The sequence below is a fragment of the Camelus ferus genome, chromosome 17 (assembly GCF_009834535.1).
Source record: "Camelus ferus isolate YT-003-E chromosome 17, BCGSAC_Cfer_1.0, whole genome shotgun sequence".
Lineage (NCBI taxonomy): Eukaryota > Metazoa > Chordata > Mammalia > Artiodactyla > Camelidae > Camelus > Camelus ferus.
The window spans coordinates 43,258,029-43,275,750 of NC_045712.1; the positions used below are offsets into that span (position 1 = coordinate 43,258,029).

At 35.6% G+C, this 17,722-nt stretch overlaps 1 protein-coding gene across 21 annotated transcripts in view; it reads left to right on the plus strand.

The window, feature by feature from the left end:
• Positions 1 to 17,722, plus strand: part of LRRFIP2 (LRR binding FLII interacting protein 2) — a 100,625-nt gene that overhangs the window by 69,503 nt on the left and 13,400 nt on the right. For 11 of the 21 annotated variants that reach the window (XM_032459253.1, XM_032459246.1, XM_032459254.1 and 8 more), the window contains 3 exons: positions 3,190 to 3,360; positions 11,304 to 11,396; positions 13,701 to 13,793. In XM_032459253.1, coding sequence (XP_032315144.1) covers positions 3,190 to 3,360; positions 11,304 to 11,396; positions 13,701 to 13,793 — 357 coding nt within the window. The remainder of the gene's footprint in view (positions 1 to 3,189; positions 3,361 to 11,303; positions 11,397 to 13,700; positions 13,794 to 17,722) is intronic. The other 10 variants (XM_032459255.1, XM_032459256.1, XM_032459257.1 and 7 more) reach the window with 1 other exon arrangement.

Below are 17,722 nucleotides of genomic sequence, written 5' to 3' on the forward strand. Positions count from 1 at the left end.
CTTTTCAAGTTTTAGAGATAGGACTTTTGGAGATATCTTGGATCAAGGGAACACATCCAGTACATTAAATAAATGCATTGATTTTAAAGTCTTGTACGTTACATAATGTATCAGGGAAGCAAGCAATTCAGAGGCATTCTTACCTGTTTGATTTTAAACATTTTCCTCTTACCTTTTAGGCCTACCATTTATTGCATTCTTTGTAGTATACAAAAAACAAATTAAAGTTATTTGAGACTTTGAACAGATAAGATCCCTTATCTTGATTCACAGTTATAATTGAACTTGACTTCAGATTATGCTTATCCTTGAAATGACTTTTAAATGGAAGGAAAATCATTTAAAAAATTATCTGGTTGGTGGTTGAAGCACAGTGGTGTGATGTATCCATATCCTATTAAAAAAGGATGCTGGGTCAGTGCTTAGGGCATTATTCTTAAGCATGTCTGCCTTTGAAGTGCTTTTCCCACACTCTGTTCTCCATCCAGAGTCACTAAGGTCTCATTAAAACACAGACTGCTGGACCTTACTCCCAGATTTTCTCATTCAGTAGGTCTAGGATGGGGTTGTTAAAAATTTGCGTTTTTACCTAGGTCCCAGATAATGCTGTTACTGCTAGTTCAGAACCTACACTGAAAATCACTGCCTCAGATGCATTTAAATGTAACTAATTCCTTATGAGTATCATCATGTGAGTTAGATTAAAATCACTAAAACTACCTTGACACTTAAATTTAAAATAGTCTTCTGTGGTCTATTGTTTAAAGGAAGAATACATTCCATACATTTTATGTCAGTTTTATTATGTTATGTATTGTGTTCTTGCAGCTACTTCTTGAACTGGCTTAGCTTCATGCAATTGTGTCCTGTGTTATATGGGACTGAATTGTGAGGAGGACCTTTTTTTTTTTTTTCCTGTTAGCCTCTAAGATGGATCAGAATCATTCTAAATTCTGCATTATATTAAGATACTACTATATGTAAGCCATTATACAATTAACTTTGCTTATATTCCTTATTTTGGTTATATTTGTTCTCAATCTTAGTATAAATGTTACCTGTTAATACATTCCTGGTTTGTGAAGAATTAATAAGTGTATGTATAATGTGCCATTATTGAGATATAATTCAGATACCATAAAATTTACCCATTTAAAGGGTACAATTCAGTGGTTTTGTGCATAGTCACAGAATTGTGCAACCATCACCAATTTTACAACATTTTCATTACCCCAAAAGAAACCCCATACCAATCAGCAGTCATTCCCCACTCCTCCACTCCCACACCTAACCCTGGCTAGTCTGTGTTCTCTTTTGTAATTGATTTTTTATTTAACATAATGTTTTCAAGATTTATCCCATGTTGTAACATACATCAGTGTATGTGTGTGTGTGTGTGTACAATGGCTGGGTAATATTACACTGTGTAGATTTTATCCATTTGTCAGTCGATAGGCATTTGGATTTTTTCCACTTTTGCGCCATTATGAATAATGCGGCTGTGGACATTTGTATACAGCTTTTTGTATAGACATATCTTTTCATTTCCCTTGGGTAGATTACCTAGGAATAGAATTGCTGGGTCATGTGGTAACTCTGTTTAATATTTCGAGGAGCTGCCAAACTTTTCCAAAGCAGCTGCACTGTTCTACATTCTCACCAGCAATGCATGAGGATTTCTAGTTTTTCCATATCCTCACCAACACTTACTATCTTGTTTCTGGTTTTTTAATTATAGATCGTAGCCATCCCAGTAGGTCTGAAGTAGTATCTCATTATGGTTTTGATGTATGTTTCCCGCTATTACTGATGATATTGAGCATGTTTTTATATGCTTATTGACCACTTGTGTACCTACTTTGGAGGAGTATCTTTTCAATCCTTGCCCTTTTAAAAATTGAATTATGTGTCTTTTTATTATTGAATTATGTTATTTATATATTCTGGATGCAAGTTCCTTATCAGATATAAGATTTACAAATATTTTCTCCTGTTCTGTGGGTTGTCTTTTTACTTTCTTAATGTATTGTTTGTAGCATAAAAGTTTTTAATTTTGATGAAGTGTGTTTTTTCTTTCATTGATAGTTTGGTATTGTACCTGAGAAACCACTGCCTACTCCAAAGTCATGATGATTTATTTACTCCTTTGTTTTTTGGGAAGAGTTTTATAGTTTTAGCTTTTAATTTAGGTCTCTGATCCATTTTGAGTTAATTTTTGTGTATGGTGTGATGTACCATTCTGACTTTCATTTGCGTGTGGATTTCAGTTGTCCCAATACCACTTATTGAAAAAACTATTCTTTTCCCACTGAGTTGTCTGGGAACCCTTGTCAAAAACAGTGGGTCATGTAAGGATTCTGGACTCTCAGTTCTATATCACTGATCTTGATTTGTTAAACATTTCCATTAATATTTTTTGAATTTATTTCCAGAAGCAATGAGTTTTTCTATGTGAAGTGTTTTTCTTTTTAGTTTTAAAAATGTTACTAGGAGGTAGTAACCTACCAGAATAAATATATTAATTAAAAAACAGACTGTAAGCTATTTTAGGTGGGTAACTTTGAAATATATACAATTTTAGGCATTTAATGATAGCTCTTTTTTAAAAATAATCATTTTTGTACTGCTTGCTTTAAAATGACTAATATTTGAATAATTGCTAGAAAAAGTGTGTATATATTTACGTCAACATTATTATGCAGAACAGAAAAGTACTGAAAACACACATCCAGGAAGTGGTGATATTCAAATGAGTATGCAATTTACTTGTGTAAAGAAAGGCTGTATTCTGTTATATCATTGCATTCAGAATAACAAATAGCTTGTTGTTCAAAACCACAAGAGTAACATATCTGGAAACATTGATGTTTCTTCATTTTATGATTTTTATACTATAACTCTTATATGTTGTCTGCACACCTTTTCATCTTTCAGAGGCTACATTGCTGCTTGATTTTATTTTCGTGGATAGCAGAGAGCCCATAAAGGTCTTACAATGTCACTATTGGCTTATTGTCATCCTCCTGTTATGTGCATGTTACTAAACAAGGAGTTCCCCAAACTGCTTGTATTTTGCAAAAATGCATCTTCATGTGTGTGTGCTGGTGCTGTAGTTTCCTGCTATGTTCACAGCATATAGACAATGAACATATTTTAGATAGTAGGCTGATGACTTTCATTTCCGTTTAGGAGTCTTTATCTGAAGTGGAAGAAAAATACAAGAAAGCCATGGTTTCCAATGCACAGTTAGACAATGAGAAGAACAATTTGATATACCAAGTAGATACCCTCAAGGACGTCATTGAAGAGCAGGAGGAACAGATGGCCGAATTTTATAGAGAAAATGCAGAAAAATCAAAGGTAATTGCTCATATCATACCTTTCTCTTAGGTCATAAAATAAAATCTGCCATTTAAAAAGCTGTGGTTGATGGAAGAGTATAGCAATATCATTTGATGGAATGATATTTCCATCAAAACTGGAGCAAGGAAGTTGACAGAACATAAGATGTCAAGTGTTGAAATATTTTCCTTTTTTAATTTTTGTAAGATTTAATTTATTTTCTTAACGAGAAGCTTACAACCTCCTTTAGTTTCTGAAAATAGAATACAGCTCAAATTTTATCTTTATTTTCTATCTCTTAATTGGGACAATTACAGTGAATCACTTCTTCCTGTTATAACTGGCTGGAACTCCACAAAGCTCCAAAGACTTTCAGTGAAATGGTTCATTTTTTCTTTTCTTTTTCCCCCTATTTTTCAAGAGAACTCATTTTCTAAGTGGTTGGAGAGAAGTCTTTAGCCAGTTTTTAAAAAAACAAGCAGTGTGGAGACGTGGTTCAGAAATCGACAGGTTTTTTTTTTTTTTTTTTTTTTTTTTTTAGAGGTTTGTAAGCTGTATTGTTAAAATGTGCAGATGGAAAATAAAAGCCACTGCCGAAAGTCCAGATTTGCCTTTTGACAACTGCGGAAAACAAGTTGGTTCTCTTAAAAGCTTATTGGATTTTTTTTAAAAGTATTGAAATCAGTCCAAGCAGAGGACAAATGGATGTGACTGTCAGAAAATGAGTTGCTACTACACTGCAAAAATAAAAACCCCAGAAAATACCTTAGGAAATGTGCCTTGTTAGAAACAACAATCTGAATTTGTACGTAGCAAAGGGAGAAAAGCTGTTAATATAACATCTAAAGGACCAGCATTATTATCGTAGACTCTGCAGGGATTTCTTTCCTTGAGGTCTGAAAATGCTCATTCCAGTCTGTTTGGTCACCTTTAAGAATTGTTAGGTAGTATTTGCAGAGGGTTTGGGGGAAGGAGGGATGAAGAGGCAGAGTGCAGGGGATTTTTAGGGCAGCAATACTATCCTGTACCATAGTATATTGGTAGATCCATTGTACATTTATCAGCACCCATAGGATGTGCAGTGCTGAGAGTGAGCCCTAATATAAATGATGCACTTTGGGTGATAAAGTCACTGTAGGTTCATTGGCTCTAACAAACCTACCACTGCTGTGCGGGATGTGGACAGTGGAGAAGGCCGTTTGCGGTGGGGGGCAGGGGTATATGGGAACTCTGTACTTTCTGGTCAGTTTTGCTGTAAACTTAAAACTGCTCCAAAATAAAGTCTATCAATAATAATTTTTTAAAAAGGATAAGAAGACTTTAGATAGGTGACAAAAGAGGCTTCTGTTGCATTTTCATATTGATGTCAGTGGCTCATTGAAGATTTGGTGACAATAAGTGGTTTCCTCTGTATCTCATAGGCCAGCTTTGGATATTCTGAGCCATCATACTTTTCCTAGACTCCTTGGCCTCCTTTTTTGCCTTCCCACACATTTTTCATATTTATTTTTGGCTCTTTGCTTCTAACAGATTAGAGGAAAATCTCATGCTAAGTGTTTAACGGTCAGTACTAAAACGAGTTCTTACCTTTCCATCTTCTCAAATGTCCTTGAACGTTTTTAAAATAAAAATAATCCCTGTGAGTTATTTTAACCAACTTTGTTTCTCCCTCCTGTCATTTTCTAAGATATAGAGATGTCTTAGTATACATAGAGTTGTGACTTTTCAGTTTGCTTTAGTTTTTAAATCTTGTGCTTTCTGAATTGGGAAAGTGTGTATCTGAAAAGAATTTACCCTAGAAATCTGCTTCTGGTATGAGATGCAGAAAGCTTTGTGATAGTGTCTCTCTCTGATATGCCTTCACCCTGAGCTCTCTTCTTCTAAGCACATATTGCCTCATGCAAGTAGAATGTTCATGTTCAGAGACATACAAAGAGGTCAGGTACTCTGGCATGTTTCATTACTATAATACAGATAATACAAATGGTGAGGGTGGAGAAGGACCATTCAATTACACAGTGACTTATTTTTTAACACTTCTATTGTGGCATAATTCCTGCACAGTAAACCACACATATTTCAGGTATACAATTTGATGAATTTTGATAGATGTATACATCTGTGAAACCACCACCACAATCAAGACAGCTAACACTTCCATCACTCCCCAAGATGTGCAGATTTCAAACTCCTGATTTATCCCTTCCTGCCCTCTTTACCTGCTGGTAATTGTAAGTTTGTTTTCTATGTCTGTGAGTCGGTTTCTCTTTTGTAGATAAGTTCATTTGTGTCTTTTTTTAAGATTCCAGATATAAAGTGATATCATATAGTATTTTTCTTTTTCTTTCTGGGTTACTTCACTTAGAATGACAATCTCCAGGTCCATCCATGTTGCTGCAAATGGCATTATTTCATTCTTTTTATGGCTGAGTAGTATTCCACTGTATATATATACCACATCTTCTTTATCCAGTCATCTGCTGATGGACATTTAAGTTGTTTCCATGTCTGGGCTATTGTAAATAGTGCTGCTGTAAATATTGGGGTGCATGTGCCTTTTTGAATTATATTTTTCTCAGGACATACGCCCAGGAGTGGGATTGCTGGATCGTATGGTAAGTTTATTTTTAGTATTTTGAGGAATCTCCATACTGTCTTCCATAGTGGCTGCAACGATCTACATTCCCACCAGTAGTGTAGGAAGGTTCCCTTTTCTCCACACCCTCTCCAGTATTTATTGTTTGTGGACTTAAAAATGATGGCCATTCTGACTGATATGAGGTGATACCTCATTGTAGTTTTGATATACATTTCTCTGATAATTAGTGATATTGAGCATATTTTCATGTGCTTCCCCCACTCACATTATTTGAAACAAGTCCTAAATATCCCATATTTTAATATGAATTTAGGTATGGCTCTCTAAATGGTATGAACTTTCTCTTTTTAAAAATACAACACAAGACTATTTCACATCTGAAAAATTAAGAATAACTTCTTCTTACTACATAACCTGTCATTGTTAAAATTTCATTTGTCTCAAATGTTGTAAATGACTTCTTTTTTGCACTTAAAAAAAAACAATCAGGATGTATATAAGTTCCATACATTGGAATTAGTAGTCATGTCTTATAAATCTCTTTTTATTTAGATTTCATCTCTTTTTCTCCCTTACAATTTATGTGTTGAAGAAACTGGATTGCTTGTCTTAATGGTTTCTGATAGTCTTAGGGATTTTGCTATTTCATCACCATGGTGTCTTTAAGATATTCCCTTTCTCTCTGTATTTCCTATAAATAGTTAAGTTTAGAGGATTTATGAAATATGGTTTTAGTCCACTTCATAGGTTCTTTTCCTTCTGAAGCCCAGGTATATGGCATCTTTCTTTGTAGCTGGAGACTTAGATGCGTTAGTTGATTAAGGATTACAAAATGATATATTCTAATTTTATCATTACTGCTTTCTTTTATTGTTTTAAAACAGCACTATTGAGATATAATTCACATACCATATAATTCTTCCCTTTTAAGTGTACAGTTCAGTGGTTTTTGTATGCTCATAGACATATGCAACTGTCACCACAGTCAGTTTTGGAGTATTTATTTCACCACATCAGCAAGAAACCCTGTACCCTTTAGCTATCATCTCCCTACATCTCGCTCCCCTCAGCCATAAGTAACCACTGATCTACTTTCTGTCTGTGTAGATTTCCCTTTTCTAGACTTTCACGTCAGTGGAATTGTATAATACGTAGTCTTTGAAGGTTGACTCCTTTCACTTCAGTTAACAGTTTCAGGGTTCTTCTGTGTTGCAGCATGTATCACTACTTCACTCCTATTTATGGGCTAATGTATAGGTATGCCACATTTTTTTTTATCCATTTGTATATTGATGGACATTTGATGTTTTTCCACTTTTTATCTGTGATGAATAATGCTGCTATAAACATTTGTGTACAAGTTTTTGTGTGAACATAAGTTTTTCTTTCTCTTAAATATACACCTAGGAGTGGAATTGCTGGGTCATAGGGCAACTCTGTATTTAACCATTTGAGGAGTAACCAGACCCTTTTCCAAAGTGGCTGCACCATTTTACATTCCCTTTAGCGGTGTATGCAAGTTCTGATTTCTCCACATCTTCACCAATACTTGTTATTATCTGAGTGTTTTCCCTAGTCATCCTAGCAGGTATGCTTTTGATTAGCATTTCCCTGATGACTACTGATTCCAAGTATATTGTGGTATGCCTTCTGACTATTTATCCATCTTCCTCAGAGAAATGTCTGTTCAGATACTTTGCCCATTTTTAAATTGGATTGTCTTTTTTGTTACTGCATTGCTAGAGTTTGTATATTCTAGATACAAGTTCCTTATTGGATACATGGTTGGCAAAAATTTTCTCCCATTGCATGAGTTGTCTTTTCACTTTCCTGTGCTTTATTTATTAGTGTAAATCCTCATTTAAAGAGGAACTTCCCCTTGTCTCTTATTACTCAGATGAGACAGTCTATATAGGAAAGGCACGATAAAAGCTTGATTCTTTTCCTTTGTTTTACAGATTTTCAGAATAAGAAAGTGACTGTTTAGCATCCTCTCAGTGACCGATTATTATTATTTATTTTTTATTATTTAAAAAAATGGGGGGGGGTTAAGTTTAGTTGTTTATTTATAGAGGCAGTACTGGGGACTGAATCCTGAACCGTGTGCATGCTAAGCTTGCACTCTGCCACTTGAGCTATACCCTCCCCCTATTATCATTACTTTTAAATAGTGATGAATGCAAGAATTCAAGCATTTGATCATTTCAATCTATTGTAGCTTTTATTCATATTGATTTTCAAGTCATCTCACCTTCAAGTGTGAACTACTTCAGGTTGATTCCCAAGTAATTTTGACATAAGTCTCATGGGTTGTGATAGCTTCTTTGCTCTCTAGCATACGAAAGTGTTGCCAGCTCATCCAGTACATTTCCTGCTTTAGACCTGGAATCAGCTGTTTGTCCAGGGAGCTCTGGTTCTCTTTTAGTGGAGCAGTGTGTGTGCTAAGGGTGCACTTGCCCCCAAGGTGGTAACTGTTCATAGGCCTTTTTAGTGAATGTATCAGGGAATATGTATATGGGGTATTTTTTTGTTTTTAAAGTCAAAATACGTTTTGAGTTTATGCTTATAGTTGTAGGTCGTATTCAGGATGTAGGGTTTTTACTTAAGCTCTTCTGTCTTATATATGTGTATCTCCTTTTTCCCACACCGCCATTCCCAGTTCATAAAGTCACTAGGGATGGTAGTAATTATGTTACATTCTATTTTCATTGCTTTATCCCACAATACCCAGAATAGCAATGCCAACATTACCACGAATGGTATAATTACTGAAAATAGTTAAAAGTTTTTTTGTTTTTCTGTTTGGTTGTTATTTTGCCACTAGGCTATGTATAGTCCAACCATTGTTTTTAAAGTTACTTGAAATAGTTTCTCTGTGCTTATGCTACTAACTGGAGATAGATATATATATATATATAGTTAGATTCATTACATTTTATTTTCAATATTTAGGAGTTGCTTTTAAGATTTTTATAAAATTATTTTTATAAACACATCTCCAGAACTTTTTCATCTTGCAAAGCTGAAACTCTGTACCGTTAAACAACTCCCCTTTTCCTCCTCCTCCCGTCTCCTGGCAACCAACATTCTACTCTGTGAGTTTGACCACTCTAGGTACGTCAGTTAAGTAGAATCATATAATATTTGTCTTTTTGTGACTGGCTTATTTCACTTAGCATAATGTCCTCAAGGTTCATCTATGTTGTAGCCTGTGACAAGAATTCCTTCCTAAATAATATTCCACTGTATTTATGTACCACATTTTGTTTGTCCTTTCATCTGTCGATGGACACTTGGGTTGCTTCCACAATGAGTTGCTCTTAAATTTACTTTTGTTTTACAATTATGTGAATTATTTACACTGACCTGAAGTCAAATCAATAAGGAAAATATATTTAAAGGAGTAAATCTTTTGTCTTTCTCTTCACCCGTTTCCTCCTTCCTTAAGGAATTATTTTTAACTAAATGGTTTATCCTTCTATTTTTTTTAATCTTAAAAAGTCTTTTTTGCCTGTCAAAAATATATACAAATATATGTATTTATTTTCCTCCTTTCTTAGAAAATGGTAGCGTATGATAAATACTGTTCTGCATCTTGATTTTATCACCTTATGATTGTAGGGTAGCAAGCTCTTCCTCATTCTTTTTCATCACTGTATAGTTGTTCCTCTGTGTGGATGTACTGCAGTTTATCCCACCGGTTCCCTATTAATGGACACTGGAGTTGTTTACATTCTTTTGCTGTTAAAAATAGCCCTACAAAAACAATGTACTGTGTAGGTCTTTTTTTAATTTTGCTGATATCTGTGGAGGTCATAAAAGTGGGTTTGCTGGATCAGAAGGTCTGGTAATTCTGCTAGATATAATGAATTCTCCTTTGTAGGAGTTAAAACAATTTTGCATTCCCACTAAATTGTATGAGAAGGCCTGTTTCCTTCTCCGTACTACTTTCCCTTGAATATGTTGTCAAGTTTTTGGACTTTTACTAGTGTTTTAGTGAGAAATATAGTTTTAATTTACATTTCTCTTGATCTGGGCATCTTTTCATATTCAGAGCAATTTGTTTCTTTCCATGTCTGTAGCCTATTTTTCTATACAATTGTGGATTCTTTTTTTTTTTTTTTCTTTATTTCTAATTTTAGAGGCTCTCTCTATGGAAAGATGGTAACTTTTTTCTCTCTGATATAAATTTAAAAACTTTTTTGTAATCATTTTTTTTTTTTACTTTGCTTACAGTGTTTTTTTACCATTCAAAAGTTTTAAAGTTTGTGTAGTCTAACTTGTTATGCATTCCCCTTCTGTTGGTAGATTTTTGAGTCATTTTTTAGTAATGGTTTTCCCATTTGTTGGTTACAACAGCTCACTCATCTTTTCTCTGGTAACTGTTTTCTTCCTTCTCTCTCTCTCTCTCTCTTCTTTCTGTGTACTTGTCCTGGTGTGTGGTATGAAGTGTGCATCCAGTTTTCTTCTTCCATGTGGATATCCAGTTATGCCAACATCACTAATTTAAAAGTCTATCTTTTCTCATTGATTTGAGGTGCTTTTTTTGTTTTGTTGTTGTTTAATATATTTGTGTATGTAGTTGGGTCTATTTCTGGATTTTCTAATTGACTCCATTGGTCTGTATTCATGAGCCATTACAACACTGTTTTAATTATATAGGCTTTATAATATGTTTCAATACCTAGTAAGGTTAGCTTTCTTCTTTTTCATCGTGTTTTTTCCTAGCTATTTTTTCTTATGTTTTTCTTCCAAATAAACTTTATAATCAGCTTGTCTTGCTCCGATAAGAAAAAAGCCTGATGGTATTTTTATTTGGACTGCATTACATGTGTAGATTAATATAGGGGAGAACTGACATTTTTAGGATGTTAAGTCTTTTTATCCAAGAAGATGATAGGCCTTTCCATTTGTTCAGTCCTACTTCTCTGTGTTCCAAGAATATTTTATATCATTTTTCTCATACAGATTTTGAGTCTATCTTATAAGTTTACATGTATGTATTTATTTTATTTTTGATATTATGTTTATTATATCTTCTCTCAAGATTCTGTTTTGATCTGTGAAGATGATTGAATTTTGTATGTTAATTTTATAACCTGTTACTTTACTAAGTCATTTCTTCATTCATGGTGATTATGCTATTGAATAGTTTGGGTTTTCTAAATATATAATCCTATGAGATGAAAACTGAGGAATTTCTGGACCTTTTGTAGAATGCAGAATTAGCTAAGTTCCAGTGCACTGGCAGTGCAGGTATGATTCTGGAGTCCACGCTTAGCTTCTCTGTTGTTTTATCGTAGATGTTCCAGGCTATTGTGTGCCGTCATCTGAGTTAACCGTATTATTTGTTTAATAACAGGAGTTAGAAAGGCAGAAACATATGTGTAGCGTGCTACAACATAAGATGGATGAACTTAAAGAAGGCCTCCGACAAAGAGATGAGCTCATTGAGGTAGGTACACGAAATGTGGGAGTACTTAATTTTGAAAAAAATACATTGAATAGATTGAAGGCGTGTGTGTTGGGAAGGAAAGGAGTTAAAATGCCACAAACAGCTTGCTTGTCTCCTCACATTTGACTGTATCCTAAAGTGTGCAGACATGCAACATGAAGGCAGGCTTAAAAAATTACTACTGTGTGCAAAAAAAAAAAATTAGTACTGTGACCCTTGTAACATTCCCCCTCTTAATAGCAGAAGGTTTTGTAGTTGTCTTTCATTCCTAAGCACATTCTCTCCTAAAGATATCTTATGAAATGGGTGAAAAGAAAAATTACAGAGTACCATTATTCTTTGGAATGTAGTGAATGCTTTATTTTGGGACATGATTCTTAGGGAATAAGAAGTTGGGTCTTCACTCAAGTGGGTACGTTTCTGAGATGGCTAAATGAAAAGAAGACATTGTCCAGATGCCTGTAGTGGTCAACAGGTGACGGCTGGTCAGCGCTGAGGCTCTACTGGTGGAGAAGCCCTGAGTGCCATGGGAAGCAGTGTTGGTCTACCGAGAAATCTTTGCAAGGATTTATCCTTTTGTGCCTACTACCTTGCTTGCATCTCTGCTTTTCTTTAGATGTGGTTTTCGTCTTGAGGTTGTTGTTTTTTATAAGTATGGGGTTAAGTTGTTGGGAAGGGAGCCTGCTGTCTTGGTGTGGTTATCAGGCAGGTCTGTTGTTAACTTGTGCTGATGACCTGTGGTGATATCAGGAAGGTTAAGGAGCCCGAGAAATGCCTCATTTGCCACGCTCACCTCATCCACATCCCTGGTCGTTCAGGGCCCCCACCCCCACCCCTTTTCCCTCCCTCTTTTTCCGCTTCCCCCATGAACCTGCCTCACTTAATCTCTCCTCCTGTAAGTGACTTTAAAAATCATTTAATAGAGGAACAGAAATGATGATTTTTTAATTTGTAGATTTGTGTTACTTTTCATCATTCTTGAGAATAATTGAGTTGAACATAGTCTGCTGAAAGCAGGTAGAATTTGTGAATTCTAAATGCAAACATAGATAATTCCTTGCAAATATCATATTACATGTGAAGTTAGTTCTTAGTTTTTCCATATATGGCAAGAAGCAGATTATCCAGACTCTGTATCCTGCTGGTATTTAATAATAATGTGAACCCTTCTCTCGTTTTGTCCTCTTGTATTTCTGTGTGTCACTATGCCAGCCACTTGTTACTTCTTTTTCTGATTAAGATACATACTTTTCCCCTTTATGATTTCAAAAGAATAACAAAACTGCTTTGGGAGCTGCTTCTCAAATTCAATAGTTTACATTAGAATTGGTTAAATGTTCTAGTCTTCAATGATTGCATTTAAGAGGAATTTTAGTGCTTAATTTTTTCAATTTGTCAGTATGGTTTCTAATTTAAAAGCCCAGGGTACTGGGTATACAAACTTTAAAAACCTTAGTTTTAGGTGTTTTTTACTTTTAGAATTAACATCTTTTAAATGTTAATATGCACATTTATTTATAAGTGAAAAATCTTCTATATGACAAAATAATGCTTTTTGGCCTTTAGAACTGAAACCCGCAGGGTGAAGTAGATGAGGAGTGTGTCACAGGGAAAGGAAGAGATGATAATTTACCAATAATGCAAAAAAGAAAACCTACTAAATATAAGAGGATATAAATTGAGCATCACTGACTAGTCAGAGGAGCTGTTTAAGAACTGTTAAATGCTAAAAGTCTAGTTTTTCTAAAAACTAACGTGACCGTTCATTTGTAATTTATGATGTTCTGTCATAGATTGTGCTAACAGAAATCCAAAGTGATTAAGCTAAGAGACATCTCTCTTGTATTATTTTAGTTCCACTTAAAAAAATAGAGTTCAAAACTACTGCTCATCTTCTGTGATAAGGATCATTTGTTCATAAGCAAGTCTGAGTTTCCCTCCTAGAAATGTAGGTTGTTCCATGTTTGGGGAAGAAGCACTTATCTAGGAGGAGTGCACTTACGGAGCTGGATGTACACAGGAGCCCTCGCTGGCTTGCTGCCACATAGCTGTGGTGGGAACAGTTATTCCTCGCGCCCCCAACTCACTTCCATCGCAGCAAGCCAGTGAGAGCCATGCCGCCAAGACCCTGGGCGTCAGCTTTCCTTTTAAAAAGCAACTCTTGCTTTTGCTGTTCATCACAGACTTTCTCCTTTTAAGTTTCTTTATCAGATTTATTTTTGTTCTGTTTTCCTCCCGCTAATGCCATCCTCTTTTTCTTTCTTTCTGCTCTTTTATTACTTCTCTTCCCCTCTTCCTCTGCAGGAGAATCAGCGTATGCAGCAGAAAATAGACACCGTGACAAAAGAGGTGTTTGACCTCCAAGAGACACTGCTTTGGAAAGATAAAAACATTAGGGTATGAGATGAAATTGGGCTTTGTCCTGAAGTTCACTGATGAGGAATAGACCAATATAAGTTAACTTAGAGATTCCTAAAAACCTGTCCTCATGATTATTTTTGAGCATTTACATGGAGTGAAATATGAATAAGCAGAAGATAGAAAGAAACTTCCATGGGAAAACCTGATCCTATGTTGCTAAGAACTCTTCTCTCCATCTGACTCTGGGCTTGTGAAACCCACAGTTAGGAACTTTCTAAGGAAGTTGTTCTTTCTTTCCCTAGGATTCTTATACAGAAACAGCCACAGGCATTTAATTCAAACTCTGTGGGTAATTTGATATCCTTACATTGCAAGAATTTGGATAAGAGGCAAGAGGATAGGGAGTGGCAGTGGAGGACAAGTTATTAGCATCCCATAAATCTTTGGTGAATAAACTAAGAAGAGATTAAAATCATTTTAATTACGAAAGTGGTTAGGAATGTAAGATTTGCCGCAGCAGCCAAACTGTGACGTCATCTCTAATTATATCCTCATAACTCCCCAAAGCAGGGGCCTAGATAAGGAAACAGCCTTTACTGCCTTTCTGCTCAGCCCTTCAGGAAGATCCCAAGTCCACTAGAGGCTGAAAAAATTCCCGCCGGTTCATCCCATGAGGCCCTTTGACTGGCAGCTACCTCCACCTCACGGCACATGAGCTCTCTTCTGCAGAGGCTCACCTTGTCAGGGAGGGGCTATGGAAACCCTTGGCCTAAGGCACAGTGAGGAAGTCTTGTTGTGCTTGAGGTTAGGTGGGGTACGAAAAGCTGGCCCAAGTCCCTGAGAGCACCTGTGACAGACATGCCTGGATGTGAAGCCCTGACACCCTCCTTGGGTAGGGCATCCTGGTATCCAGGTCTTTTCACACCTCCAGGACCCCATCCTCTCAGTAAACACTTGGGAAACAAAATTACTTGGTTAAGAGTGTGGTAGACAGAAAGTTAAAAAACAAAACAAAAACACTACCTTTTAGAATTTCTGATACTAAAATACCTATTTTCTAAAATTCCATCTAAAACTAGAGAAGCCTTCTGAGGTATAAATTAACAGCTTTGTTAAGAGTTTTGAATTGTGACTGTGAATGACTGATTTCATTTATATTTTTACTTGAGGAATTTAAAATGAGATGTGAAAAAACGTACAGCACAAAGTAGGTAATTTGTAAGGTTAGGCTGAAATCTGGTCACTGTGTGGAACGGGCTTCTTTTAGAACTTTACATAATTTTCTTTGCTACGGATCTGCAGGTCCTTGATTTCTGTTTTGTATAATCATCTTAGTATATTAAACTAATTATTTTGGGCCAGTCATAGAAAACCCCCAAATCTCTCAGTCCAATAAAATAGCTATTCAAAATAAAACAAAAAATTTTTCCTACCAAAAAGGTGAGCTGATGGTTACAATATGAATTACTTGACTTTTAAATTTTCTTGGCATTATTAAATGAAGAATTTTTTTTTTATGTAGCAAATAATAATGTATTCCTTTGGCTTTTTTTTAAATTGAACTGTTAAAAAATGTTTCAGATCATTATAGATTCACATGCAATTGTAAGAAATAATACCAAGAGATCTTGTGTGCCCTTTATCTAGTTTTCCCAAAATGTAACATCTTGTAAAATAGGATATTGACCTTGACATAGTCAGGCTACAGAACATTGTCATCACCGTTAGGGGTCTCTCCTATTCCCTTCTGTAGCCGTATCTACTTCCCCCTCTTCCCTGTCCCAAGCGCTGGCAACCACTAAGCTGTTCTGTTTCTATAATTTTGTCATCTTAAGAATGTGATTAACATTTTTTTTAAAAAAAAATGTTGTATAAATGAGATCGTATAGTATACAACACCTTGAAGTTATATCCGAGTTGTTTCATGCATCAATAGATTGTCCTTCCTTCAACTTAAAAAAATCTTTTTTTAAAAAATTGTGGTAAAGTTCTAAATAACACAAAACTGACCGTTTCAATCATTTTTAAGTGTAGAGTTTGGTGGTATTAAGTCCATTCACATTGCTATGCTACCGTCACCACCATCATCCACAGAACTCTTTTCATCTTGCGAGCTGAAACTGCACCCATTAAACAACATCTCCCCAATTCCTTCTCCCACAGCCCCTGGCAACCACCGTCCCACTCTCTGTTTCTATGAATTTGACTGCCCTGGGTACTTCATTAAGTGGAATCGTACAGTATTTGTCTTTTTCTAACTGGCTTATTTCACTTAGCATTTATCCTCAGGATTCAGACATGTAGCGCACATCAGAAAGTTCTTTTTTGAGACTGACTGATGTTCCAGTGTCTGTATGTACTACATTTATTTATCCATTCATCTCTTGATGGACACTTGGGTTGCTTCTACCTTTTTGCTATTACAAGTAATGCTGCTGTGAATATAGGTTTGCAAATCTCTTGGTGACCCTGTGCTCATTTCTTTTGGTATATAACCAGCAGTGGAGTTGCTCCATTGTATGGTAATTCTGTGTTTAATAGAGGAACAGTCATACTGTGTTGCGTAGCAGCTGCACCATTTTACGTTTCCACCAGCACAGTGGAACAAGAGTTCCAGTTTCTCTACATCCTTACCAACATTTGTTTTCTGGGTTTTTCTTTTTTTGGTTTTGTTTGTTTATTTTGTTTTTTGATAGTAGACATCCTAATGTGTGTGAGATGGTCCTCCCTTGACTTTTAAAAGACAAAATTTTTTTCAACATTACTTTTTTGGAAAATTGAAATATAGTTGATTTACAATGTTGTGTTAGTTTCAGGTGTACAGCAAAGTGATTCAGTTTATATTTATTAATATTATATATATATTAATTTACAATTTTATATATATATAATCTTTTTCAGATTCTTTTCCATTATAGGTTATTACAAGATACTGAGTGTAGTTGCCTGTGCTTTACCGTGGTCCTTGTTGGTAGGCCCTTCTCTATTTTATATGTAGGAGTGAAAAGACACACTTTAAATATGATCTGTGACTACCTAATCCATCACTTATCTCTAGCTTCATTATCAAGATTTAAATTTTGTAACTCCATGAAGGGACATGGCCATTATTCTCATATTAAAGTTCAATTTTCTTTGGTTCTTCTTTCATTGATCCCAGTGGTCACGCCTCCAGCACCAGTGTAGCTGCAGGCACCCAGTCACCCTGTGTAGAACCAGTATGTGTGAAGGACTTGTATATCCCTATAGCCTCGCACAAGACTCACTCCCATTCTAACTAAAGATATTTGTGCCTGTGTGTAATTATACATACAGTTAACCTGTTGCCCAGAAGTTCAGCCTTTCACGCTTCTTGGCACTAGAATTTGAGGTTAGGTCAGGGGTAAAGAATTATTTCGGTCTCCACAAGCATGTACTTTTTACCCTAAAAAAAAAATCTTCCGTAGGAGCAATTACTGAATACAAACACAAAGGTAGTGATTGTATGGTTAGGTAATACAGAGGATTTCAGATCCAGTGTGAATACATTTGGTCCAATTATAAGGTATTTCAGTAGCCTTCAAATTTTGTGGTAAAATGGGAGAACTTGCAGGATGTATTTTATTTTCCCATCCATAATTATGGTAAGGTGAAATTAAAAAGTCTAAAAGTAAAGAGAAAATCTGCCGTAAGACGGGGATGAGGAGCAAATGGCACGTACTAGCATTTGCTAGAATTCCTAGTTTCACATTGGTCTGTTCCTAAGGGATCTTTTATCTCCAGTGGTGGTGTTTCTGTAGAGCATGCTGTGACGTGACAGCGGTCACTGACCCAGTTACGCGTGGTGATGCACGGCCTAACTATGCACGCAGATACCAGTAACCAGAATAGCCAGAGATTAAAGGGGCTGTCAACAGATGGGAGAGTACTGCTTGGGTTTTGCTGTCCTAAGGTTACATTTGTTATTAGTGCAATGGAATGTTAAT